This window comes from Rissa tridactyla, chromosome 16 (genome assembly GCF_028500815.1).
Source record: "Rissa tridactyla isolate bRisTri1 chromosome 16, bRisTri1.patW.cur.20221130, whole genome shotgun sequence".
NCBI classification, from domain to species: domain Eukaryota; kingdom Metazoa; phylum Chordata; class Aves; order Charadriiformes; family Laridae; genus Rissa; species Rissa tridactyla.
This window is the reverse complement of record NC_071481.1, coordinates 7,842,677-7,855,550: the sequence shown is the minus strand read 5'-3', so window position 1 is coordinate 7,855,550 and position 12,874 is coordinate 7,842,677. Positions and strand designations below refer to the sequence as shown.

The following is a 12,874-nucleotide window of genomic DNA, read 5'->3' as shown; positions in this document are numbered from 1 at the left end:
TGGTACCCCCCCATGCACTGGGTGCCCCCCATCCAGCAAGTGCCCCCCCCATGCCCTAAGTCCCCCCTGTGCCCTGGTTTCCACCCATGGCCTGAGTGCCCCCAAGACGCAGGTGCCCCCCCCCCGCCCCGTGCCCTGAGTGCCCGCCGTTCCCTGGGTGCCCCCCATGCAGCAGGTGCCCCCCCCATGCCCTGGGTGCCCCCCATGCCCTGGGTGCCCTCCAAGCAGCAGGTCCCCCTCAAGCACTGGTACCCCCCCCGTGCCCTGGGTCACCCCCCATGCACTGGGTGCCCCCCCCATGCCCTAAGTCCCCCCTGTGCCCTGGTTTCCCCCCATGCCCTGAATGCCCCCCAAGCAGCAGGTGCCCCCCCCCCCATGCCCTGGGTGCCCCCCGTGCCCTGGGTGCCCCCATGCAGCAGGTCCCCCCCATGCCCTGGGTGCCCCCCAAGCAGCAGGTCCCCCTCAAGCACTGGTACCCCCCCATGCCCTGGGTCACCCCCCATGCACTGGGTGCTCCCCAAGCAGCAGGTGCCCCCCCCCCATGCCCTGGGTGCCCTCCGTTCCCTGGGTGCCCCCATGCAGCAGGTCCCCCCCATGCACTGGGTGCCCCCCAAGCAGTAGGTGCCCCCCCCCATGCCCTGGGTGCCCTCCGTTCCCTGGGTGCCCCCATGCAGCAGGTCCCCCCCATGCACTGGGTGCTCCCTATGCCATGGTCCCCCCCGTGCCCTGGGTGCCCCCCATGCAGCAGGTCCCCCCCCATGCCCTGGGTGCCCCCCATGCAGCAGGTCCCCCCCATGCCCTGGGTGCCCCCATGCAGCAGGTCCCCCCCATGCACTGGGTGCTCCCTATGCCATGGTCCCCCCCGTGCCCTGGGTGCCCCCCATGCAGCAGGTCACCCCCATGCCCTGGGTGCCCCCCAAGCAGCAGGTGCCCCCACCCGTGCTGTCCCCCCCCCTCCCCAGGCTCAGAGCAGCTGCGGGGAGCGGGCGGCGGCGGAGCGGGCGGCGGCGGCGGAGGCGGCCCGGCTGCGGGAGGCGCTGGCCAGGACCAGCGAGCTGGCGGCCGGGCTGGCCCGGGAGCGGCGGGAGCTGGCCCGGGGGCTGGCCCGGCTGCAGCAGGAGCGGGAGAGCGGCCGCAGCCGCAGCCGGGAGCTGGGCCGGGAGCTGGCGGCGCTGCGGGGGAGGCTGGAGCGGGGCCGGCGGGCCGGGGCGGCCGAACGGCTGGGGCTGGAGCGGGCCCGCCGGGCGGCCGAGGAGGGCTGGCGGGGGCTGCGGGGCGAGCTGCGGGCACTGCGGGGCCAGCACCTCCGGCTGCGCCAGCACCTGGGCCAGGTGGGGCGGGGAGGGGGGCGAGCGGCAGGGGGGCGCTGGGAGGGGAGGGGAGGGTGCGGGGGGGGACTGGGAAGGATGAGGAGGGTGAATGAGGTAACTGGGAGGGATGGGGGGGGGTGCAGGGGGTGACTGGGATCACGCATGGGGCAACTGGGAGGGATGGGGCGGGTGCAGGGGGTAACTGGGAAGGATGAGGAGGGTGCAAGTGGTGACTGGGAGAGATGGGGAGGGTGAATGGAGTAACTGGGAGGGATGGGGAGGGTGCAGGGGGGGACTGGGATGGATGGGGAGGGTGAATGGGGTAACTGGGAGGGATGGGGAGGGTGCAGGGGGCGACTAGGAGGGTGAATGGGGTTACTGGGAGGGATGGGCAGGGTGTCCAGGGTAACTGGAAGGGATGGAGAGGGTGCAGAGGGTAACTGGGAGGGACGGGGAGGGTGCAGGGGGGAACTGGGAGGGGTGGGGAGGGTATATGGGGCGACTGGGAGGGACGGGGAGGGTGCAGGGGGCGACTGGGAGGGGTGGGGAGGGTGCAGGGGGTGACTGGGATGGTGCATGGGGCAACTGGGAGGGATGGGGAGGGTGCAGGGGGCAACTAGGAGGGTGCAGAGGGTGACTGGGAGGGATGGGGAGGGTGAATGGGGTAACTGGGAGGATGCATGGACTTGCTGGGAGGACCACGGCGGATGCATGGGGCAACTGGGAGGACGCTATGGGGCAAGCGGCCGCCTGACGCCCCGCGCCTCGCCAGGCGGTGCAGGAGCAGAACGCGGCGGGCGAGGCGCTGGCGCAGGCGCGGGGGGAGCAGGAGCGGTTGCGGGACGAGCTGCTGCGGCTCAGCCGGGCCCGCGAGGGACTGGCCAAGGAGGGGGCCAGCCTGGCCGTCCAGCTCGCCGCCGCCCAGCGCCACGGCCAGGATCAGGCCCAGGAGGCAGCCGGGCTCAGGTGGGTGCTGGAGGGGGGGTGTGAGGGTGTCTCTTCCCCGCCCCGCACCATCCCCAGCAGTTTGGGCAGCGTGGCGGGCGGTGTTTCGGCAGGTCGGAGAAGGAGGGGCTGGAGAGCAGCATCTTCCAGCTGCAGCAGCAGCTGGCCCAGCTCGACACCCGCAACCAGCAGCTGGAGGCGGAGGGACGGAGCCTGCTGCAGGCCAAGGAGGCGCTGGAGGGTGAGGGGTCCCGGCCATCCTCATCTCCATCCCCATCCACGCTCATCTTCATCCTCATCCATCCCTATTCCTCCTCATCTCCATCTTCATCCTCACCGTATTCATCCCGGCCTTCATCCTCACCACTGTCATCCATCTCTATCCCCTCATTCATCCCCATTCCCATCTCCTTCTTCATCCTCATGCCCATCCATCCTCTTCATCCCCATCTTCATCCCCATTCATCCCTTTCTTCATACCCATTCCCATCCATCCCTTTCTTCATCCCTTTCTTCATCCCCGTCTTCACCCCATTCCTATCCATCCCCGTCTTCATCCCCATTCCCCTCCATCCCCATCTTCATCCCCATTCCCATCCAGCCTCGTCTTCATCCCCGTCTTCATCCCCATTCCCATCCAGCCTCGTCTTCATCCCCGTCTTCATCCCCATTCCCATCCATCCCTTTCTTCATCCCCATCTTCACCCCATTCCCACCCAGCCCCATCTTCATCCCCGTTCCCATCTATCCCTGTCTTCATCCCCTTCTTCATCCCCATTCCCATCTGTCCCCTTCTTCATTCCCATCTTGACACCATTCCCACCCATCCCTTTCTTCATCCCTGTCTTCATCCCCATTCCCATCTATCCCCTTCTTCATCCCCATCTTCTCCCCATTCCCATCCAGCCCCGTCTTCATCCCCACTCCCATCTATCGCTGTCTTCATCCCCGTCTTCATCCCCATTCCCATCCGTCCCCTTCTTCATCCTTGTCTTCATCCCTATTCCCGTCCATCCCTTTCTTCATCCCCGTTTTATCCCCTTCTTCATCCCCATCTTCATCCCCATTCCTCTCCATCCCTTTCTTCATCCCCATCTTGACCCCATTTCCATCCATCCCTTTTTTCATTCCCATCTTCATCCCCTTCTTCATCCCCATCTTGACCCCATTCCCATCCATCCCCTTCTTCATCCCTGTCTTCATCCCTATTCCCATCCATCCCCTTCTTCATCCCTGTCTTCATCCCCATTCCCATCCATCCCCTTCTTCATCCCTGTCTTCATCCCCATTCCCATCCATCCCCTTCTTCATCCCTGTCTTCATCCCCATTCCCATCCATCCCCTTCTTCATCCTCATCTTCATTTTCATCCCCGCCTACCCTGCTCCATCCCCATCTTCATCCCCATCCACCCTCTCCATCTCTGTCCGTCCTCATCTCCATCCTCATCCGTCCCTCTTCCCCCCTCCCCATCCATCCCCATCCACCTGCAACCGCGTCCCCACCGTGTCCCTGCTCCTGTCCCTTAACCCACCCCCGGGCCGGGGTTGGGGGGTGGGGGGGGTTCCCCACTGACACGCTGCGGGGGCGGGGGGGGGGGGGTGTCCCGGCAGCGGAGCTGAGCGCCGCGCGGCTGGAGCGGGAGCAGGAGCTGCAGGCCCGGCGGCAGGCGGTGGCGGCGGCCGAGGCGGCGGCGGTGACGGTGGCCCTGCAGAGCGCCCGCGACGCCCACCGTGACGAGCTCGACCGCCTGCAGCGCGAGAAGGTGGCACCGGGGGGGCCGCTGGCTTTTTTTTTTTTTTTGGGGGGGGGGGGGGGGGGGTGGGGGCATGCTGGTTTTTGGGGAGAAAACGCTGGGTTTTGGGGCACGTGAATGACTTTTAGGGGGCGCGATGCTGATTTTTGGAGCGTGATGCTGATTTTGGGGTGCAGTGTTGGTTTTTGGGGCCTGATGCCGATTTTTAGGGGGCGCGATGCTGATTTTTAGAGCGCGACGCTCCTTTTGGGGTGCAATGCCGACTTTCGGGTCACAATGCTAATTTTTAGTGGGCGTGATGCAGATTTTGGGGGTGTGCGATGCTGATTTTGGGGCGCAGTGTTGACTTTTGGGTCGCGACGCCGATTTTTAGGGGGCGTGATGCTGATTTTTGGAGCGCGATGGTGATTTTGGGGGGGTGCAAAGTTGATTTTTGGGTTGCGATGCTGATTTTTAGGGGGTGCGATGGTGATTTTTGGGGTGCAATGGTGAATTTTGGGTCGCGATGCCAATTTTTAGGGGGCGTGATGCTGATTTTTGGAGCGCGATGCTGATTTTGCGGGGGTGCGATGTTGATTTTTGGGTCACGATGCTGATTTTTAGTGGGCGTGATGCTGATTTTGGGGGTGTGCGATGCTGATTTTGGGGCGCAGTGTTGACTTTTGGGTCGCGATGCCGATTTTTAGGGGGCGTGATGCTGATTTTTGGAGCGCGATGGTGATTTTGGGGGGGGTGCCATGCTGATTTTGGGGTGCAACATTGATTTTTGGGTCGCAATGTTGATTTTTGGGTCGTGATGCCAATTTTTAGGGGGTGCGATGGTGATTTTTGGAGTGCAATGTTGATTTTTGGGTCACGATGCCGATTTTTAGTGGGCGTGATGCTGATTTTGGGGGTGTGCGATGCTGATTTTGGGGCGCAGTGTTGACTTTTGGGTCGCGATGCCGATTTTTAGGGGGCGTGATGCTGATTTTTGGAGCGCGATGGTGATTTTGGGGGGGGTGCCATGCTGATTTTGGGGTGCAACGTTGATTTTTGGGTCGCAATGTTGATTTTTGGGTCGTGATGCCAATTTTTAGGGGGTGCGATGGTGATTTTTGGAGTGCAATGTTGACTTTTGGGTCGCGATGCCGATTTTTAGGGGGCGTGATGCTGATTTTTGGAGCGCAATGGTGATTTTGGGGGGGGTGCCATGCTGATTTTGGGGTGCAACGTTGATTTTTGGGTCGCAATGTTGATTTTTGGGTCGTGATGCCAATTTTTAGGGGGTGCGATGGTGATTTTTGGAGTGCAATGTTGATTTTTGGGTCGCGATGCCGATTTTTAGGGGGCGTGATGCTGATTTTTGGAGCGCGATGCTGATTTTGTGGGGGTGCGATGTTGATTTTTGGGTCACGATGCTGATTTTTAGTGGGCGTGATGCTGATTTTTGGAGCGCGATGGTGATTTTGGGGCGGTGCCATGCTGATTTTGGGGCACAATATTGATTTTTGGGGCACGATGCTGATTTTTGGGTCGTGATGCCGATTTTTAGGGGGTGTGATGGTGATTTTTGGAGTGCAATGTTGACTTTTGGGTCGCGATGCCGATTTTTAGGGGGCGTGATGCTGATTTTTGGAGCGCGATGCTGATTTTGCGGGGGTGCGATGTTGATTTTTGGGGCACAATATTGATTTTTGGGGCATGATGCTGATTTTTAGAGCATGATGCTGGTTTTTGGGGGGGGGGCACAACGCTGATTTTTGAGTGCGGTGTTGATCTTTGGGTCGTGATGCTGATTTTTAGCTGGCGTGATTATGGATTTTTGGAGTGTGATGGTGATTTTGGAGAGGGTGCGATGCTGATTTTGGGGTGCGATGCTGATTTTTTGGAGTGCGATGCTCGTTTTGGGGGGGGCGCGATGCTGATTTTGGAGTGCAGTGTTGATTTTGGGGTCACGATACTGAGTTTTAGGGGGCGTGATGCTGATCTTTGGCGCGTGGTGGTGCTTTTGGGGAGGGCGCAGTGCTGATTTTGGGGGGCGATGTTGATTTTTCGGACCACGGCGCCGATTTTTAGGGGGCGTGCTGCTGATTTTGGCGGGGGGGAGGGTGTGCAACGCTGGCCGTTGGGGCGCGATGCTGATTTTTCGGTGCGCAATGCTGATTGTCGGGGTGCAGCGGTGATTTTGGGGCTGCCGTGGTGACTTTTGGGGCACCGTGGGTTTTGATGGGCTCCGGTGCTGATTTTTTGGGGGCGCGATGCTGATTTTTGGGGGTGGCAGGAGGAGCTGGAGGCCGAGCGGGGCCGGCTGGCTCGGGAGCAGGAGGAGCTGGTGGCTGAGCTGGCGGCGACGCGGCGGCAGCGCGAGAGTGAGAAGCAACAGGTGGGTGTCCCCTATGTCCCCCCATGTCCCAGCTCCCGTGTCCCCCCGCCACGGGCTGAGCCGTGCCCCCCCCCCCCCAGGCGCTGGCGCTGCAGGAGGAGGAGAGGGCGGCGCTGGGGGAGACGCTGCGGGGGCTGCAGCAGAGCCTGGCCGAGGCCACGGCCGAGCTGGAGCAGCAGCGGCGAGAGGTCACCGACCACCAGGAGAAGGAGCAGGTGGGTGGGTGAGGGGGGGGGGGGGAGTCCCGGGACCCCCCCCCAGAATGGCACAGAGCCCCACGTGTCCCCCAGTGCAAGTCCCATGCCTGGGTGTCCCCTGCCATTGCAACCCCCCCGTATCTGGGAGTCCCCTATGTCCTCCCCGCCCCCCATTCCAAACCCCCATGCCCAGGTGTCTCCTGTGCCCCCCCCCCCCCATTTCAAACCCCCATGCTTGGGCATCCTCTGTGGCCCCCCCATTGCAACCCCCGATCCCTGGGAGTCCTCCGTGTCCCCCGTGTCTCCCCCCCCATTGCAAACCCCTGTGCCCAGGTGTCCCCTGTGCCCCCTCCTATTGCAAACCCCCATGGCTGGGTATCCCCTATGCCCCCCCCCATTACAAACCCCCATGGCTGGATATCCCCTATGCCCCCCCCCATTGCAAACCCCCATGCCTGGGCATCCCCTATGACCCTCCCCGCTGCAAACCCTCATGCCTGGGCATGCTCAGTGTCCCCCCCCCGCTTCCAAGCCCCCGTACCTGGGTGTCACCCCCCCATTGCAAGTCCCAATGCCTGAGGGTTGGCCCCCCCCACCCCCCCCATGTTGCAAGCCCCCGTGTCCAAGCATTGACCCTCTTTCTGTGCTCAGGTGTCCCCGATGTCCCCCCCCCTTGCAAACCCCTATTCCTGGGCATTCCCTATGCCCCCCCGCCATTGCAAACTCCTATGCCTGAGCATCCCCTATGGCCCCCCCCATGCCTGGGCATCCCCTGTGCCCCCCCCATTGCAAGCCCCCCATGCCTGGGCATCCCCTGTGCCCCCCCCATTGCAAGCCCCCATGCCTGGCCATCTCCCCTATTGCACCCCCCAATGCCCAATGGTCACCCTCCCCATTGCAAGCCCCCCCACTACACACTCCCCGTGCTTGCAGCTGCTCTAGTGACCCCCCCCTCTCCTTGCAGCCCGCTAATTGCAAGCTCCCCCCCCCCCCCCCGCAACTCCCCATTGCAATCTCCCTGGCGATGGGGATGCTGACATGTGGTACCCAAGCATTTCCGTCCCCACTGCCATCCCCTGCCGGGACCCCGACACCGCCGGGGGGGACTCAGGGTGCTGTACCCCCCCCTCAATCTTCTGCAGAGCCTGTCTGCGGAGCTGCGCAGCCTGCGGGCCCAGGCGGAGGAGACGGCAGCCACCCACGAACGCGAGGCCAAGACTCTCCGTGAGCAAGCGACAGCGGCGGCCAAGCAGCGGGACAGTGCCCTGCGGGAGGTGAATCCCAAACTGCCCCCCGCCCCAGACCCCTTCCAACCCCCCAAAACGCCCCCACCCCCTCAACTTCCATCCACCCCGGCTGCAGGCGGAGGAGGCGCGGGCGCAGCTGCGGCTGGTGGCGGAGGCGCGGGCGGCGGGGCGGCGGGAGCTGCTGGAGGCGCAGCGGGAGGCGCGGGAGAGCCGGGAGGGCCAGGAAGCGCAGCGGCGGCAGGCGCAGGAGGCACGCCGGGCCCTGGGAGACGAGGCCAGGGAGAAAGAAGCCCTGCGGCGCTCCAACGAGGAGCTGCGGGCGGCTCTGCGGCGCGCCGAGGGCGAGCGCATCAGGTGAGGGTCAGGGGGATGCTCAGGACAAGGGGATGCCCGAGTTGGGACGTACATGGGGGGGATGCAGCACCTTGGAGGGTGATGCTCGGGGTCGAAGTGATGCTTGGGACAAGGGGAATGCTCAAGTTGGGAGATGCAGGGGATGGTGCGATGCCTTGAAGGGGGATGCTCCAGGTCAGGGTGATGCTTGGTGTCAAGGTGATGCTCAGGACAAAGGGGAATGCTCAAGTTGGGAGATGCAGGCGATGGTGGGATGCCTTGGAAGGTCATGCTGGGGACAAGGGTGACGCTTGGGATCAAAGGGATGCCCAGTTTGGGAGATACAGGGGATGGTGAGATGCCTTGGAGCGTGATGCTCGGGACAAGAGTGATGGTTGGGACATGGGGATGCCCAAGGTGGGACTTGCACGGGGTGATGCAGCACCTTGAAGGGTGATCCTCAGGATCAGGATGATGCTCGGGGTCGAGGTGATGCTCAGGACAGGGGGAATGCCCAATTTGGGAGATGCAGGGGATGGTGCAATGCCTTGGAGAGTGATGCTGAGGGTTGGGGTGGTGCTTGGGACATGGCGATGCTCAAGTTGGGAGATACAGGGGATGGTGTGATGCCTTGGAGCATGATGTTCAGTGTCAGGGTGATGCTCAGGACAAGGAGATGCTCAAGTTGGGACTTAGATGTGGTGATGCAGCACCTTGGAGGGTGATGCTCAGGGTTGGGGTGATGCTCGGGGTCAGGGTGATGCTCAGGGCAGGGGAATGATCAAGTTGGAAGATGCGGGGAATGGTGGGATGCCTTGGAGGGTGATGCTCGGGACAAGGGTGATGCTTGGGACATGGGGATGCTCAAGTTGTGACTTACATGGGATGGTGCGATGTCTTGGAGGGCGATAGACAGGGTTGGGGTGATGGTCAGGACAAGGGGGATGCTCAAGTTGGGACTCATATGGGGTGGTGTGATGACTTGGTGGGTGATGCTCAGAGTTTGGGTGGTGTTTGGGATAAGGGCATACATGGGAGGGTGCGATGACTTGGAGAATGATGCTCAGGGTCGGGGTGACGATTAGGCCGTGGGGATGTTCACGTTGGGAGATGCAGGGGATGGTGTGATGCCTTGGAGGGTGATGGTCCAGGTCAGGGTGATACTCGGGACAAGGGGACGGAAGTTTGGGGATCGGAGGATGCACTGGAACAGGATGCCCGGGACAAGGCGGATGCACGGGGCGAGCGGTGCTTGGGATGGGGCAGTGCCTTAGAGGGGGATGCTGGGGGACAGAGGGGGAGTTTGGGGTGGCAGTGCTCAGGGTGAGGGCTGCCCTGATGGGGCGATACCCGGCAGGGGGGGTACCTAAGGCGGGGGGGATGCTCAGGGGTGGGGGGATACATGGGATGGGGATGGCTTGGAGCGGGACACTTGGGACCGGGGCTGGCTCCAGACAGGGCGATGCTCTGGGCGATGCCAGGGATGGGGAGATGCTTGGGGCCAGGGTGATGCCTCCCGGGGCGGGTGATGCCAACCCCTTGTCCCCCCCACCCCTGCTCCGTCAGCCTGAAGCGTGCCGGCGAGGAGAAGGAGCAGCAGCTGGCGCTGGTGGAGGACGGGCGGGCGGCGGCGGAACGGGAGGTGACGGAGCTGCGGGCCGCCCTGCGGGAGCTGGAGCGCGCCCGCCTCGACGCCCGCCGCGAGCTGCAGGAGCTGCGCCGGCAGGTGAGGAGGAGGAGGAGGAGGATGGCAGGGACCTCCTCCCCCCTCCCCGCCCCCCCACCTCCCACCCATCGCCCCCCCCCCAGCCTTCCCCAGCCATCGGGGGTGTCCCCAAGCCACCCCCATCTCCTGGGTGGGCAGGTGAAGGACCTGGACAGCGAGAACAGCAAGAGGAGCAAGGAGGTGGGCGAGCTGCAGGCGCGCGTGGCCCTGGAGGAGCAGCGGGAGGAGGAGAGCCGCCGCCAAGCCTTTGGCCTCAAGCAGAAGGTGGCGGAGAGCGAGGCCAGCACGGAGGCCGCCAGGAAGGAGGTGGGGGGCGTCCCTCAGGGTCCCCAGTGTCCCGTTGCTCGCTGCCCCACCTCCCGCCGCCTCCCCATCGCCCCACAGCTCGGTACCCTGCGTATCGAGGTGTCCCTGGCCTTTTGCCCCATAGCTGTGTCCCCGGGTGTCCCCACCACTCCGTTGCTTGATGCCATGTCCCTGGGTGCCCCCGTCACCTCACTGCTCGGTCCCCTGTGTCCCCAGCGCCCCACCGCTCTCATCCCCTGCATCCCTGTGAGTCCCCCATCACCCTGTTGCTGAATCCCGTCCATCCCTGGGGGTCCCCTGTCACCCTATTGCTCCATCCCCTGCATCCCTTGGGGTCCCTTCTGTCCCTGGGATTCCCCATATCCCATTGCTCTATCCTTGGGGGTCCCACATACCCTATTACTCCATCCCTTGCATCCCTGGGGGTCCCCAATACCCCACTGCTCCATCCCCTGCATCCCCATCACCCCATCGCTCCATCCCTTGCATCCCTGGGGGTCCTCCGTCCCCCATCACTCCATCCCTGGGGATCCTCCATCCCCCGTTGCTCCATCCGTTGCCTCCCTGGGGGTCCTCCATCCCCCATTGCTCCATCCCTGAGGATCCTCCATCCCCTGTTGCTTCCTCCATTGCATCCCTGGGGTTCCCCATATCCCATCGCTCCAGCCCTGGGGATCCTCCATCCCCTGTTGCTCCATCCCCTGCATCCCTTGGTGTCCCTTCCATCCCTGGGGTTCCCCATATCCCATTGCTCTATCCTTGGGGGTCCCACATACCCTATTACTCCATCCCTTGCATCCCTGGGGGTCCCCAATACCCCACTGCTCCATCCCCTGCATCCCCATCACCCCATTGCTCCATCCCTTGCATCCCTGGGGGTCCTCCATCCCCCATCACTCCATCCCTGGGGATCCTCCATCCCCCATTGCTCCATCCATTGCCTCCCTGGGGGTCCTCCGTCCCCCATTGCTCCATCCCTGAGGATCCTCCATCCCCCGTTGCTCCATCCATTGCATCCCTGGGGGTCCTCCATCCCCCATCGCTCCATCCCTGAGGGTCCTCCGTCCCTCGTCGCTCCATCCCTGGGGGTCCTCCATCCCCCGTTGCCCCATTCCTTGTAACCCATCACCCATCTCTCTGCATCCTGCACCCCAACCATTCCCCTGTGACCCCCTTTCCGCCCCCCCGCCCCCTCTCCCAGCTCCAGCACCTGCAGCGGCGGCTGTCGGAGGCGGAGGGCGAATTCCGGCAGCGGGAGAAGGACCTGGCCCGCAGCTTGGAGGAGGCTCGTGGCAATGAGAAGAAGCTGCTGGCTGATGCCCGCAACCTGCAGCTGAAGGTGGAGGCGGCGCGGGGCGAAGCGGCGGAGCTGAGCCTGCGGCTGAGCGCGGCCGAGGGGCGGGCGCAGGGGCTGGAAGCCGAGCTGGCCCGCGGCGAGGCCCTGCGCCGGGCTGCCGAAACCCGCCTGGGAGGCATCCAGTCAGCCCTGCGCCGCACCATGGGCATCGGCCGGGTACAGACCAGCTCCCCGGACAAGGGTGAGAGTCCCTGGGGACCCCCAGTGCCTCGTCCCTCGCTTAGGGGCAGGGGATGCATCCTGCTGCAGCGCATCCCGCTGCGGTGCTCCGCATCCTGCACTCCTGGGGGGCCCGGTATCCCATTGCTCCATCCCCCGCGTCCCCGTCACTCTGTTGCTCCATCCCCTGCATCCCTTTGGGGGGTCCCCATACCCTGTTGCTCCAGCCCTTGCATCCCCATCACCTCAGTGCTCTGTCCCCTACATCCCTGGGGTCCCCCGTACCCCACGGCTGCCCCTCTTACATCCCTGGGGTCCCCTGTCCCCCATTGCTCCATCTCTTACATCCCTGGGGGGTCCACCATACCCTATTGCTCCATCCACCGCGTCCCTGGGGCCCCCCACCATGCCTCATTGCTCCATCCCCTACATCCCTGGGGGTCACTCATACCCCATTGCTCCATCCCCCATCCCTGGTGGTCCCTCATCACCCTATTACTCCATCCCCTGCATCCCTGGGGGTCCCCCATACCCTATTGCTCCATCCCTGGAGGTCCCTCATACCCCACTGCTCCATCTCTTATGTCCCTGGGGGTGCCCCACACCCCATTGCTCCATCCCCTGCATCCCTGGTGGTCCCTCAACACCCTATTACTCCATCCCCTGCATCCCTGGGGGTCCCCGTACCCCATTGCTCCATCCCTGGCGGTCCCTCATCACCCTATTGCTCCATCGCCTGCAACCCTGGTGGTCCCTCATCACCCTATTACTCCATCCCCTGCATCCCTGGGGGTCCCCCATACCCTATTGCTCCATCCCTGGAGGTCCCTCATACCCCACTGCTCCATCTCTTATGTCCCTGGGGGTGCCCCACACCCCATTGCTCCATCCCCTGCATCCCTGGTGGTCCCTCAACACCCTATTACTCCATCCCCTGCATCCCTGGGGGTCCCCATACCCCATTGCTCCATCCCTGGCGGTCCCTCATCACCCTATTGCTCCATCCCCTGCAACCCTGGTGGTCCCTCATCACCCTATTACTCCATCCCCTGCATCCTTGGGGGTCCCCGTACCCCATTGCTCCATCCCTGGCGGTCCCTCATCACCCTATTACTCCCTCCCCTGCATCCCTGGGGGTCCCCCATACCCTATTGCTCCATCCCTGGCGGTCCCC

At 63.6% G+C, this 12,874-nt stretch overlaps 1 protein-coding gene across 1 annotated transcript in view; it reads left to right on the top strand.

Moving 5' to 3' along the window:
* The window catches only part of CROCC (ciliary rootlet coiled-coil, rootletin), a 32,653-nt gene that overhangs the window by 16,651 nt on the left and 3,128 nt on the right, over positions 1-12,874 (top strand). The window contains exons 16-26 of the mRNA XM_054222684.1: positions 963-1,331; positions 2,083-2,276; positions 2,369-2,496; positions 3,868-4,019; positions 6,274-6,375; positions 6,456-6,590; positions 7,715-7,846; positions 7,935-8,173; positions 9,719-9,878; positions 10,017-10,184; positions 11,386-11,836. Of these exons, the coding sequence (XP_054078659.1) occupies positions 963-1,331; positions 2,083-2,276; positions 2,369-2,496; positions 3,868-4,019; positions 6,274-6,375; positions 6,456-6,590; positions 7,715-7,846; positions 7,935-8,173; positions 9,719-9,878; positions 10,017-10,184; positions 11,386-11,836 (2,230 nt within the window). The remainder of the gene's footprint in view (positions 1-962; positions 1,332-2,082; positions 2,277-2,368; positions 2,497-3,867; positions 4,020-6,273; positions 6,376-6,455; positions 6,591-7,714; positions 7,847-7,934; positions 8,174-9,718; positions 9,879-10,016; positions 10,185-11,385; positions 11,837-12,874) is intronic.